General features: G+C 35.8%; 1 protein-coding gene across 1 annotated transcript in view; it reads left to right on the top strand.

Annotated features, from left to right (window-relative positions):
* The window catches only part of LOC138834376 (centromere protein K-like), a 23,434-nt gene extending 9,693 nt beyond the window's left edge, over positions 1-13,741 (top strand). Inside the window, exons 4-10 of the mRNA XM_070033004.1 lie at positions 16-88; positions 3,619-3,665; positions 5,216-5,298; positions 5,398-5,496; positions 6,202-6,334; positions 8,963-9,013; positions 12,612-13,741. Coding sequence (XP_069889105.1) covers positions 16-88; positions 3,619-3,665; positions 5,216-5,298; positions 5,398-5,496; positions 6,202-6,334; positions 8,963-9,013; positions 12,612-12,770 — 645 coding nt within the window. The 3' untranslated portion in view covers positions 12,771-13,741. The remainder of the gene's footprint in view (positions 1-15; positions 89-3,618; positions 3,666-5,215; positions 5,299-5,397; positions 5,497-6,201; positions 6,335-8,962; positions 9,014-12,611) is intronic.

Below are 13,741 nucleotides of genomic sequence, written 5' to 3'. Positions count from 1 at the left end.
TCTTTTTTTTTGTAGCTATCATTACTGATGATGCAAGTGAAATGCTTGACTGCTGAATTCAAGCAATGGCAGAATGAAACACCTGAACGTAAGTTTTTTTTTTAAGTTTGTATTTTGGCACACATATTAATGGCAAATGAATTTAGTGATTTCAAGAGTTTACATGATCCATTTGGTTTGCTTGAGCTATGTTCCAGATGTACTAGGAATACACTTCATTAAAAATAATTGCACATTGTTTTGTGATTATTCTACAAAAGCGTATCAGTCTGACTTCAATAATAATAATTTTGATCCCTCTGTCACTTTTTGTTTTAAAGAAAAAAGAAAAGTGCCTCTTCATTTTTTTTTTTTTGTCAGTCATGGGGCTTGAGCTCTGGGCCTCAGCACTGTCCCTCAGCTCTTCAGCTCAAGGCAAGCGCTCTACCACTTGAGCTACAGCGCCACTTCTTCCATTTCATTCTTTTTTTTTTTTGGGTCCGGTCGTGGGGCCTGAACTCTGGGCCTGGGTGTTGTCCCTCAGCTCTTCAGCTCAAGGCTAGCGCTCTACCACTTGAACCACAGCGCCACTCTCAGCTTTTTTCTTATGTGGTACTGAGGAATTGAACCCAGGGCCTCATGCATGTAAGGCAAGCACTCTACCACTGAGCCACCTGCCCAGCCCCCCATTTCATTCTTAATCGTCTTTGTAGGCTTATCATTCACTACTTCAGTTTTTGACATTCCCTAAAGAGCAGTCCTAGGAAATCTCATTTTCCCAGTTTAACTAAATTTTTGTTTTAACTGCTATTTTTCTGTGAATTCTAATATCATTTCATATCTTCATTAATATCTATTAGTCTTTCATTAGCATTTCTATTTGTTTTTGCTTTTGTAGTTGTGGAGATTGATCCTAACATCTGTGAATGGATATAACACTATCATGTGAACTACTCTCCTAACCTTGTTTGCTTTATTGTCAACATTGGGACTTGAACTCAGGGGCCAGATTCTGTGTCTTAGCTTTCTCACTTAAGGCTGGCATTTTACTATTTAAGCCACACCTGGTGGTTAATTGGAGTTAAGAGTCACAGGCTTTCCTGCTCAGGCGGGCTCTGAATCTCAAATCTTGGATCTCAGTTTCCTGGGTAATTAGGATTATAGGTGTGAGCCAGAGATGCCTATACTCTTAAATTTATAGTTAGGACTATAGGTGTGAGCCATATGCGCCCAGACTTAGTTTATATTTATTTTTATTCTTTATTTTTATCCTTTTCCCAGTTCAGATGCAGTGTTCCAACGACACCCTTTTTCCTATGGGGATATAACGTCCTGAAGGTTCCATGATCTCCCTGTAGTGTTATAGGCTGGTGTTCATTTCTTAATACATAGTCCTTTAAGGTACAGTTATACATATATTAACAGTAACCATACCTGGCATTGCTTACAAGCAGTTTTATTCAGGCCTATGACACATATTTTTTTAAAAAATTCTATTTTTTCTTTTTTTTATTTTTGGATGCCAGTTCTGTGACTTGAAACCTGTATTCTGTCCTTGAGCATTTTTTTTGTTTTTGTTTTTTTGTTTTTTGAGGAGGGGGATGGTGGGTGAGGGGTTGGTCATAGGGATTGAACTCTGGGCCTGAGTGCTGTCCCTGAGAACTTCAGCTCAAGGGGAACACTTTACCACTTGAGCCACAGCGCCCCTTCAGTTGTCTGGTGATTAATTGGAGATAATAGTCTCACGGACGGAAGTGGCGCTGTAGCTCAAGTGGTAGAGCACTCGCCTTGAGCTGAAGAGCTGAGGGACAGCGCCCAGGCCCAGAGTTCAAGCCCCACGACCGACAGAAAAAAAAAAAAAAAAAAAAAAGGATGGTCCTCTACTTTCTGTTGCAACAATGAGAAGTACAAAATGTCATGTCAAAACCAGCTTTACAAAGTCGGTGGGGGGGGGGAGGGGGGTATAATTGGGTGGGGGGAGGGGGGAGGCTGGGAAGGGAGGTGAAGGGTAAACAAAGGAGGAGGCTGCAATGCTTGGTAAGAAATGTATGCATTATGCTGCCCATGTAATTGTAGCCCCTCTGTACAGTATGTTCTCAAATAAAATAAAATAATATTAAAAAAAAAAAAGTCTCACGGACACTCCTTCCCTGGCTGGCTTTGAACCAAGATCCACAGATCTCAGCCTCTTGAGTAGCTAGGATTGCAAGCGTGAGCCACCAGTGCCTGGCTGATGGCTGATACCTTTTTTTTTTTTGCTAGTCCTGGGCTTGAACTTAGGGCTTATGCACTGTCTCTGAGCTTTTTTTGCTCAAGACTAGTGCTCTCCCACTTGAGCCACATGCCACGTCTCACCTTTTCTATTTATGTGGTACTGAGGAATTGAACCCAGGGCTTCATGTATGCTAGACATACAATCTACCACTAAGCCACATTCCCAGCCCTGTCCCTGAACTTTTGTATTAAAGGATAGCACTCTACCACTTGAGCTACTGTTCCTCTTTGGCTTTTTGTTGGTTAGTTGGAGGTAAGACTGTCTTGGGTTTATATACCCTGGCCAGCTTTGAGTTGTGATCCTCAAATCTCAGTCTCCTGAGTAGCTAGGATTACAGGCATGAGCCATTAGTGCCTAGTTCTCCTTAAAAGTTTTCAGTAGTCTATCATTTGAAGTTATTTTAAATAGACATTGATTAGGAAAGGTAAGCTTTCTTGTGAGGACTGAACAATTTTCTCATTATAAATTAAATGCTAGATAAATTAAATGCTAGGTTTTTTTTCTCTGGTAAAAATTGTAGAAAATTATATATAATTTTTTGTTATGTGTTTAAGTTATTGCCCTATCTATTTTTGGAATATATTTAGGTAATAGACTCTATCTGTAGAATGTACCTATTAGAGGTATATGTAGTAGCATGTTCTACAATTCAAAATACATAATTCTGCAAAATTCCACTTTTCGAAATATGTTCCATGGAAATAAAAATGCCTGTACATAAAGACATAAAGGATACTTAATATATTCTATTTGTTATAACTAAAAGCTAAGTACCAAGTTAGTGCTCAGTTTTAGGTGAATCACTCAGCACATTTTCAATATGGAATATTAAACAGTTATTAAAATGATAAATTAGATGTTACCAGATGTCTAAGAAGTATTTCTATGCAAATGCTGCTTGAGTGAAAATAAGATAAGGATAGTAAATATGATAAGATTCTAGTCTTATAAAGCCAATAATGATATAAAGCTTTTATGTTTATATTTGTTTATATGTATGGATATGTATACAGTATGTATGGATATGTATACAGAGTTTCAATCATATGACTATAGAGAAAAATTTGAGGAGCACAAGATCATTGATTGCTTTTGAGAACTTAGAAAAACTGATACTGAAAACAAAATTCATAACTATGATTAAGTTTACCCCGTTACATTTACTTTGTTAGGTATGCAAAGATGTTACAAATAATTCCTTAAAACTATATATACATACATATATATATACATATATATATATACATACACACACATACCATAAAATGTCTGTATTTAAATGAAGTGTGAGTAAGCTTAGAAAACCACAAAATCAAATGATAGCGAATTAACTATATCTATAATTTTGTGTTTTGTTTTTGTAGTAATTCCTCTGACTGATGATGTTCTAACTACATTAGGGAAGGAAGAGGTAAATAATGCAAAAATTTGTAGTAACTTCAAATTACTTATAACTAGAACTGTTTTAGAATCAGTTTATAATGTGTTAGGATGAAACTACCCTTACATGTGAAGATTTAAAGTATAAATATTAAAATAATTTTAAATATGAAATTGAATATTTTAGAGACTTAAGTTTCATATCAGAACTATTGTTGATATTTCTAGTTAATATGTAACATTAATTGCTTTTCTATTTTTTAGCTGATTAAACATTATTCCTAAAAACAAAAGGACTAAACACAGCTAAATGACTGAACACATCTTCTGCTGTGGAGTAAATATTTGTGTTGCTCTGCCTCCTCCTAGAACAATAATTTCTGTGTTGAAATATCCCTAATATAAGCATTTCAGGAGTTTAGATTTCTCAGTGATTCTGTCCTCCTCCTAAATGGGACAAATGCCTTCCAAGTGTCTATGAACATCAAAAGGTTTTTCTTAACATCATATGAGGACACAGCAGGAAGACACTGTGTATAAGGAAGTAATTTTGCCAGTTAGGAAATATGCTGGCACCTGAATCTTAAATTTTCCAGCATAATGAACTTTGAGAAATTTCTACTTTTTCTAAGCTGCCTAATCTATGGTTCTTTGTGATAGTAGTCCAGTACTACCCGGCACAAAGTTGGTACTGACCTGTAGAAGTGATCCCATGATAAATACAGAAAAAAATGTGGCAGTGGAATTTAGTAATTGGTAGAGAGACTCACTGAACTTGAGACACATTTTATTTATGGGCTGGGTGCTGGGTGCTGGTGCCTCATGCCTGTAATCTTAGCATCTCAGGAGGCTGAGATCTGAGGATTGCAGTTTGAAGCCATCCTGAGCAGGAAAGTGTGTGAGACGCTTACCTCTAGTTAACCACCAGAAAACCAGAAGTGGTGCTATGATTCAAAGTGATAGATCCCTAACCTTGAGCAAAACAGCTCAGGGATACAGTCCAGGTCTTGAGTTCAATAAGCCCCACAACCTCCAGGTGCCGGTGGCTCATGCCTGTAATCCTAGCTACTTAGGAGGCTGAGATCTAAGGATCATGGTTCAAAGCCAGCCCAGGCAGGAAGTTTGTGAGATTTATCTCCGATAAACCACTCCGAAAACCAGAAGTGGCGCTGTGGCTCTAGAGGTAGAGTGCTAGCCTTGAGCTGAAGAGCTCAGGGACAACACGTAGGCCCAGAGTTCAAGCCCCACGACCAACAACAACAACTTAAAAGCCCCACAACCAACCAAAAAAAAAAAAAATTACAAAAGGGTATAGATGAATAGCTAAATGGAAGTGATACATAGGAAGGCACGTATAAAGAGGCATAGAATTTCAAACTTACACTTAACACTTGGCTTCTTTATAGATTTATAATGTCACAAAAATGTAGCACTTACTATTAAACCTTTCAAAGGGTTTCTGCTGAGCATTTTTACTAATGACTTCTGAATTGAGGTATCCTAAACTAATCTATAAATTCAGAAACAAAACTTTTTATAGGATTAAAAACTGAGAGATTAACATCAATTATTTTGTTCCAGTTACAAAAATTGAAACATGATCTTGAAATTATACTACCCACTATTCAGTCAAAGAATAAAAAGTTAAAGGAAGACTTTGCAAGGTATATTTGTGTTAATATTATGACTAACCATTAATTCATATGTTTAATTGTTATTTATAGTTTCATTTGGCTATTTGCTTTGTTTTACTTTGTTTAAAGAGAGCAGCAGTGGTTGGATGAACAGCAACAAATAATGGACACACTTACTACAATCCAAAGTGAACTGGAAAGTCAGATTGAGGCGCATTCTAAATCAAGGTAATTTGTGTTACATGAATTACAGGAAAAGAAGACATGAGCCTTGTCTAACTTTGTGTGTATGTGTATGTACTGGGGTTTGAACTCAGGGTCTGGGTGGTGCTGTTCCAAAGCTTTTTTTCCAAGGTTAGTGCTCTGCCGTTTGAGCCCAGTTACAGTTAGGCTTTGTGTGTGTGTGTGTGTGTGTCTGTTGTGCGCCTTGAACTTTGGGCCTTGGGTGCTGTCCCTGAGCTCTTCAGCTCAAGGTAAGCACTCTACCACTTAAGAGTCTCATGAATCTTCCTGCCTGGGCTGGCTTTGAACCGTGATCCTCAGACCTCAGCCTCTTGAGTAGTTAGGATTACAGGCCTGAGCTACCAGTGCCCAGCTCCACTTGCTTTTTGATGGTTAAGTCTCATAAGTTGACTTCTTGGGCTGAATTTGAGCCATTATCCTCATATCTCCTCTTGGGTAGCTTGGATTACAGGCATGAGCTACTGGGGTCTGGCTTGCACTAATTTTTAAACACTATTACATAATCTTTTATGAATGATTTAACTGAGAAGTACTATTAGTTTTCTTACATTATGTACAGATTATTACTTTCATAAAGCTATTTAGTTGGAGGAAATGAAGTTTCAACAAAGATTTTTGTTAACTTTACAAACCACTGGGAATATGTATATGGTGTTTTTCAGCTAAATATTTTTCTTTTAATATTTTTAGACTTGAAATGACTAATGAGATGAAAGCAAAAATACTCACTATAAAAGAATTTAAGGAGAAACTCTTGATTGCCCTGGGTGAATTTCTTGAATACTATTTTCCTCTGCCTGGTGGAAAAACTAAAAGGAAAAAGGTAGGACATTCATGTAGATTATTGTATTTGATTCTGTTTTTGTTAGGCTCAAAGGGAAAGCCTACATGTTTTGAATATAAATATATGGATACAAGGTAGAAATTTGCCATCATCCCATTATATTTACTAAAAAATGAGAATCTGCTTGGCTATTAAATAAGATGGTATTGATTAAATGCATGAAGGGAGAAATTTAGGATTAAAAATAATATATTGAATATTATCAAAGGAATTGATAAAGTCCTTATAGTATATTGCTAAATGGAAAACAGATTTTTATTTAAAATTTTATAAATTGAATCTAATTTGTACCCCAAAATGTAGTAATACTTATGTCTTAAATAGCCTTTTTTGTGTATATGGTTTTGATTGTTGCTTTTTACTGTTGCCCAAATTTTTCTTTTTTCTGTTTTGTGAAAATACCGTACAGAGGGGTTACAATTACATGGGCAAGATGTTGCCCAAATTTTTCATAATGATTATATGTATATTTAAAAGTAAGTTAAATGTTGGCAAAAATATGTTTGTTTAAGCAGTTAGCTTAATCTAGATTAAATCATAATTATGATAAAATGTCTTTTCCACAAGTGCAAATGTTTTATCCAGTGATGGATTATGAATACTTCAACTCTAGTCTTTAAAGCGATATATGAATAAAAACTTTCAAAATTGAAATTGAAAAAGTTTAAAAATTGCTGAAAATGTCACCAGAACGATCTCTCTAAAATATAAGTGTATTAGTCTTTTTTAGCTAAAAATATTTGGTCTCTGATAGGATGTCTATATGAGTCTTAGGCTAATGGATTTATACATTAGGCTTTGTTTAGCTTTACCTCGTCATTCTTTGTCTATATCTTTAGCGAATCCAACCATTCTGCTGCAGATTCAGCAACTATGTAGTGATTTCTCACATTTTTGTGACTTATACTTTGTTTTCTATCTAGAAAACCCTTTGTTTTTTTCTGTTCGCATTTTTTTAATATAACAGTTGAGTTCTTTTTCAGACAGGGTTTTATTACTTAACCTAGACTGGTCTTAAAGTCAGGCTCTTCCTGCCTCTTCCTGCCTGTCCAGTGCTGTGATTTCAGATGTGCATTTCACACCAGATTTTAAAAATTATTGTTGAAAATTGAGCTAAGCCTATGCTCTACCACTGAGTTATTCTTCCAGGGTGTGTTCAGAGACAGTAAATAAATGTGAGAATACTAAGGAAAGGAAAAAAGAAGTTCTAATTTTCTTAATAGGTGTTGTTTCCCCTATCATTGAAATTATATTTGGAATCATATTTGTTAGGGACTTTTGTCATCTATTTTATCCATTTCTTTCTGAAAATATATGACACTCTTCTAGTGACCAGTTGAGTGTCATGATTTCTTGCCTCTATCCTTTTTTGCATCAGTTAACTCATAAATTTTCTAATTCTACTTTCCCCATTTTTATTTCAATTATATATTTTTTAACCTATGAAACTTCTTTACTCATATAGCCAGAGGTTTCAAGCACCAAAAAGATGCATTGATTACCAGAAATCATCATGGGGTTATTAAGTCATATTTGATATCTTCACTCTTTATATTTTTATTTTGCTGATCCTGGGGCTTGAAGAGCTTCTTTTGCTCAAGGCTAGTGCTCTGTTACTTGACACAGCTCCACTTCTGCTATTTTGGTAATTTATTGGAGATAAAAGTCTTTCTTTCCAGACTGGCTTTGAACTGTGGTGCTCAGTCAGATCTCAGCCTCCTAAGTAGGATTATGGGTGTGAGTAACTGGCACCTAGCTCTTCACTCTCTTTAGAATGATGTAGAATAACTCTTGTCACGTTTTATAAAATGGTAAGATACTTGCTTAAGTTAAATCAGTGGTAAGCACTTTTCTAGCATCCTCTATGCCTGTTTTTGTTTTCCACCACTATAAACAAACAAAAACCCAAAAAACCAGAAAAGGGTTTGAGGTGCTAAAGAGAATAGTATTATTACTTGAATTCAGGACTTTGACACTAGCCCTGGAAACACAGTAAACCCTGGCTTAACAATTAAAATGGTAAATTGTTATCTGCTTGTACCATCCTGTTTTGTTGTGTCATGTAGGCTAGGTTGATCTGAAATTATTGAGTATGTAGTGCTGATGGCTTTGAACTCTTGATGCTCCTACTATAGCTTCCTATGGTTTTCTGAGTACAATACTATGCCCAGTCAAGTTTTTATTTTCTTTGAATTTTTAAAAATGTTTAGAATTTGTTTTTAATCTCAAGATTAGCAAGACATTGCTCTTAAGACAGAATATGCTGTGCAGAAGTCTTAAGGCCAGCCAGCTTGTGATTGTGCATTTTCACAATGTTGTTTGTTAGGGGATTTAAAAATTACATTTTTATGTACTTATATATAATATGTGTAATACAAGTTTATGGATAGCTTGAGTTATGTTTTATATGTCATAGAAACTTTAGATTTCTTTTTATGAATCCTACTTAAGTACAACAGGTTATGTTCAAGATCCTTTTAAAAATCACCTAATTATGAGCTTTGTAAAAGTTACCTTATACTACTATACCTAAGAAATGTTAATTTAAAAAGTCTTGCAATATAATTCAATATTATGCCAATGTCAGATGTTTCATTTTTCTTAAAGACAAATGTTGAACCAACTGCACAGCTGATAACATTGAATGAGATAATTGAGGTAAGTGTTTTGTATAGTTTTAGAATTAGTCCTTTCTGAATAGTTGCACTGAAGCTTAAAAACAAAAATCTTGCTTTAATTCTTTGACATTATTAAATATATTTATAATTAATTCTACTATACAATTGGTATTAGTGTTTTCCTATATTAGGAAGGATATTCTTATTTTTAAAAGAAATTGTCATTGAAGTCCAGCTCTTACCTATATTCCCAACATGTGATATTATTTAATACTTGCATATTAAAATCCTGTGTTGTTATAATGACAGACCTTATCAACAACTTTATACTCTAAAATATTTGAGTGAATGTTCCACAGTTGTAGAAAGTAATCAAATTTTTCTTTAAATACACTCTTTTATCATTATGCACAGAAAGATTAATTCCAACTTTTTCTGTTTGAAGTTCATTTTGTGTTATAAATTTTGTCTTATAAGTTTTTTTCTGTTAAAAATGTATTTGAACTTGTCATTATTAAACTCATATTAAGTACTTAATATATTTAAAAATATTTAAATGAGACAACTGTGATCTTACTTCCCAGGAAGTTCAGACCTGAAGGAGTGAGGTTTGGAGCTAGCCTAGTCCGAAAATAGTCTGTGAGATTCCATCTTTAACTAACCAGCAAAAAAAGTTGAGTTTAAGGCATGGATCAAGTGATAGAACAATTATTGGTATCATAAATCCATGGTAAATTGATCATAGAGGAATTTAGGAAGAACAGGGATTGGTAAGTTTAGAAGACTTTCAAGGGCTGAAACATGTGTCTTTAGTAGAGGTTTTGCCTAGCAAGTGTGTTCAAAATCCAGTACCTGAAAAAATAACTTTCTTTCATTATATTAGGTGAAAAAAAATTCTTTGCTTTTATCCCAGTAAGTAGTGCCTCAGTGTATCTTTTTTAAATAAGTTTTTTATTGTGAAAATACTGTACGGAGGGGTTACCATTACATGAGCAAGGTATGTACATTCCTTATCAAGCAATGTTGCCGCCTCCTTTGTTTTTCCCCTACCATCCCTTCCCTCCCATCTCCACAACTCAGTGTATCTTTCTTAATGAGTTATATTGCTTTGAAAGGAAATATATAAACATTTATTGGATATATAATTAGAATCTGTTAGCGTAATACTAGCCTTTTCTGTTTATACTGAAATTCTGTGTTTACTTTGGAATGTTTTTGCTTTTCTTTTCTTCCTTTTTGTCTGTCCTGGGATTTAAACTCTGGGCCTCAGACTTGCTTGGCAGGTACTCAACCATTGCAATAGCTGTACCTCAAATCTTATTTTTCTTTTGATGCCAGTCCTGGGTCTTGAACTCAGGGCCTAGGCCCTGTGCATGAGCTAGGTTTTTTTTTTTATACCTCCTTCTGTTTTTTTTTTTTTTTTTTTTTGGTTGGTTGTGGGGCTTGAACTCTGGGCCTGGGTGTTGTCCCTGAGCTCTTCAGCTCAAGGTGCTGTACCACTTGAGCCACAGCACCACTGCTGGTTTTCTGATGGTTAATTGGAGATAAGAGTCTCATGAACTTTCCTTCCTAGGCTAGCTTTGAACAGTGATCCTCAGATCTCAGCCTCCTGAGCAGCTAGGATTACAGGCATGAGCCACCAGCGCCTGCCCCTCCCCCCCTTCTTCCTCTTTTTCCTCCTTGTCTTCTTCTTCCTCCTCTTCTTCCTCCTCCTCCTCTTCCTCTTCTTCCTCTTCCTCCTCCTCTTCCTCTTCCTGTCTGTGTTTATGTGGAGCTGAGAATCGAACCCAGGGCCTCATGCATGCTAGGCAAGCACTCTACCACTGAGCCACCTTCCCAGGCCACTCAGCCCCCCCCCCCCTTCTTCTTAAAGCTAGTCCTCTACCATTTGAATAACAACTCTAGTTCTGGTTTTTTGGTGGTTTGTTGTTGATAAGATCTGATGGACTTTCCTGCCCTGAACTGTGATCCTCAGATATAGGGTCTTGATTCTTCCCCAGCCTCTTTCTGGACTACAGTTCATACAATAGGCTCCTGAAGTGGCTGGAATAACTGGCATATTACACTCATGTAAGTTCCCTGCATTGAGATGGAGTCTTGCATACTTTTCTGCTCAGACAAGCATGGAAAAGCAATCTAGCCAACCTCAGTCACCCAGGTAGTATACTATAATAGGCATATTCCACTGTGCCACCTTTGAGTTGAGAAAAAGGGTTCTGTGAATTTTTACGCCAGGGCCGGCCTCTAATCATAATACTCTAATTCTCAGCCTCTCAAGTAGCTAGGATTATAGGTATGAGCCACTTGTGCCAAGAAGGATGTCATAACCATATTAAATGAAAATTGTCACTTCACATGACAAATACTGAAAAATATTAACTCATGTACATGTGGATAATTTTTCAGTAGCATATGGCTATTGGATACAATTTTTAAAAAAATTATGAAGCTTAATCTGGGGCACTGGTGGCTCAAGCCTGTATTTCTAGCTAGAGGCTGAGATCTGAAGATCATGTTTCAAAGACAGCTCAAGCAAGGTAATCCATGGAACTCTTTATTGCCAATTAATCACCAGAAAGCCAAAAATGGTGCTGTGGGTCAGTGGTAGAGCACTAGCCTTGGGCACAAAAGCTCAGGGATAGCACCCAGGCCCTGAGTTCAATCCCTAAGACTGGCGTACCCACACAAAATAAATAAAAAAGATAATTAGGAGAGGAACTGCAGGACAAGATAAGGATACACTTGACTACTTTGAAGATTTATCTATAGATTAGGGGTTTTGAGGACTGGAACTGGGATTTTATTTTTCTCTTTGTGTCTGTTTCTTTTTACAGCCTTTCTAATTTTACTTCAGGATTTCATTTTTCTGAAATATTAAGACACACTTGCCAACTTTGAACTTCTTCAAGTTATTTTGTCAATTTTTTTGTTTAATTTATTTGAGTGTGTGTGTGTGTGTGTGTGTGTGTGTGTGTGTGTGTGTGTGTGTGTGTGTGTGTGTGTGTGTGTGTGTGTGTGTGTGTGTGTGTGTGTGTGTGTGTGTGTGTGTGTGTGTGTGTTTGGCATGAGGGCTTAAACTCAGGGCCTCAAGCTTTCACTTGGCTTTTTCAGTTAAGGCTGGTAATCTAACAAGAACCACACCTTAATTATAGTTTCTCACAGATTTTTCCTGCCTGGCTTTGAACTGCTAGCCTCAGATCTTATCCTCCTGAGTAGCTAAAATTTCAGGCATGAGCCACCAGTGCCCAATTTTAATTTTTAACTCTGTGTGTGTGTGAGTGTATGTATGTTTTGCTGGGAATCAACCCTCCCCCCTATGTGCTTCATAGGCATGTCATTTCCAACTATGTTATTAATTTTATATTTAATATTCTTATTTTCATCCTAAAAATTGTTAATCCTAAAAGAAATAGAAGAATTGTAAATGCTTTATAACCAGGGCTTAGGAAATGTTTTCAAAAGTTAAGATGCAGACATTTGTTTAAAAACTTTTCATATCCAATCGTATTTGTAGTCTTAAAAAAATCAAACCACTGTAATATTTAAAATTAAACAATTATTCAAAGTAAGAAGTCAGTATTCTTTGGTGGAAAACTTCATTCCCAATTGAAGTATATTTTGAATATTTTTTTTCCTAGATCCTTATAAATAGAATGTTTGATGTTCCACATGATCCCTATGTTCAAATTAATGCTTCCTTTTGGCCACCTTATATTGAGCTGCTGCTGCGCAATGGAATTGCCTTGAGACATCCTGAAGATCCAAACCGAATAAGATTAGAAGCCTTTCATCAGTAAAAGGATGGTCTCTTTTCATACTGTAAGGAATCTTGTTATCCAAAGATAAAGGAAACATAGTACTGTTTGAATAAGTCAATAATAGCTTATACTTAGTAGTTCATATTCCTCTTGCTGTTTTATAAACAAGTTCTTACTGTGTAGCCCAGGCTAGTGTCCATCTCCATATCCTTCAGCATCCATTTCTCCAGTGCTGGTTGTGGTGTGTGCTACCACCGAGCAAGGTGGTTGATCTACTTTAAAACTTAAATAACACAAACTGCCAACTATTCATTTATAAAGTGATATTTTTTTTACTCATTCAGTACTTTTATGTTTTCAACTGCAAGTGAAAAATACTGTAGATTGTTTATCAAGTATGTACTTAATGTTCTTTGAAAAATTGTAAATTTGTGAAGTTGCTAATATTTTTCCAGAATTGTTGTATTGGAGACTATTGGCTCATTCCTACAGGCTGAGATCTGAGGATTCCAGATTGAAGCCAGCTTGAGTAGACAAATTATTGAAATCTTTATCTCCAATTAATTAGCAAAAAGTCAGAACTAAAGGCATGGCTCAAGTAGTGGCGCACCAACTTAATTGAAAAAGCTTAAGGCCCTGAGTCAAGCTCCAGAATATTATTGCCCTCCCTCCCCCCAAAAAATGAAAGGTCATTTAATTTGGAGATTTTTTTTTCTTATGGTGCTAGGGAGCAAACCTAGGACCTTGTTAAAGGTAGGCAAGCACTCAACCATATCAGGAGATAGTCTTAAAATTGAAATATCCATCCAATTAGAAAGATAATTTAAAAATATTGAGCAAATGTTTCATATATATTGTTTCTTTTCTATGTTTGTTAAAAATTAGAATATGGAAAACTTAGTGGATAAACAATCTTATATTCTGTATTAAGTACCACTGACAGTATATGTTAATACCCCTCTTGTTTCTGCTAATTATTACCAAGAAAATTGTGATCAAAACATTTTGCA

Source organism: Dipodomys merriami, unplaced genomic scaffold, assembly GCF_024711535.1.
Source record: "Dipodomys merriami isolate MVZ:Mamm:240054 unplaced genomic scaffold, mDipMer1.0.p SCAF_213, whole genome shotgun sequence".
In the NCBI taxonomy this organism is placed as follows: domain Eukaryota; kingdom Metazoa; phylum Chordata; class Mammalia; order Rodentia; family Heteromyidae; genus Dipodomys; species Dipodomys merriami.
Note: the sequence above shows the minus strand (reverse complement) of the source record. Positions and strands in the feature narration are given on the sequence as shown.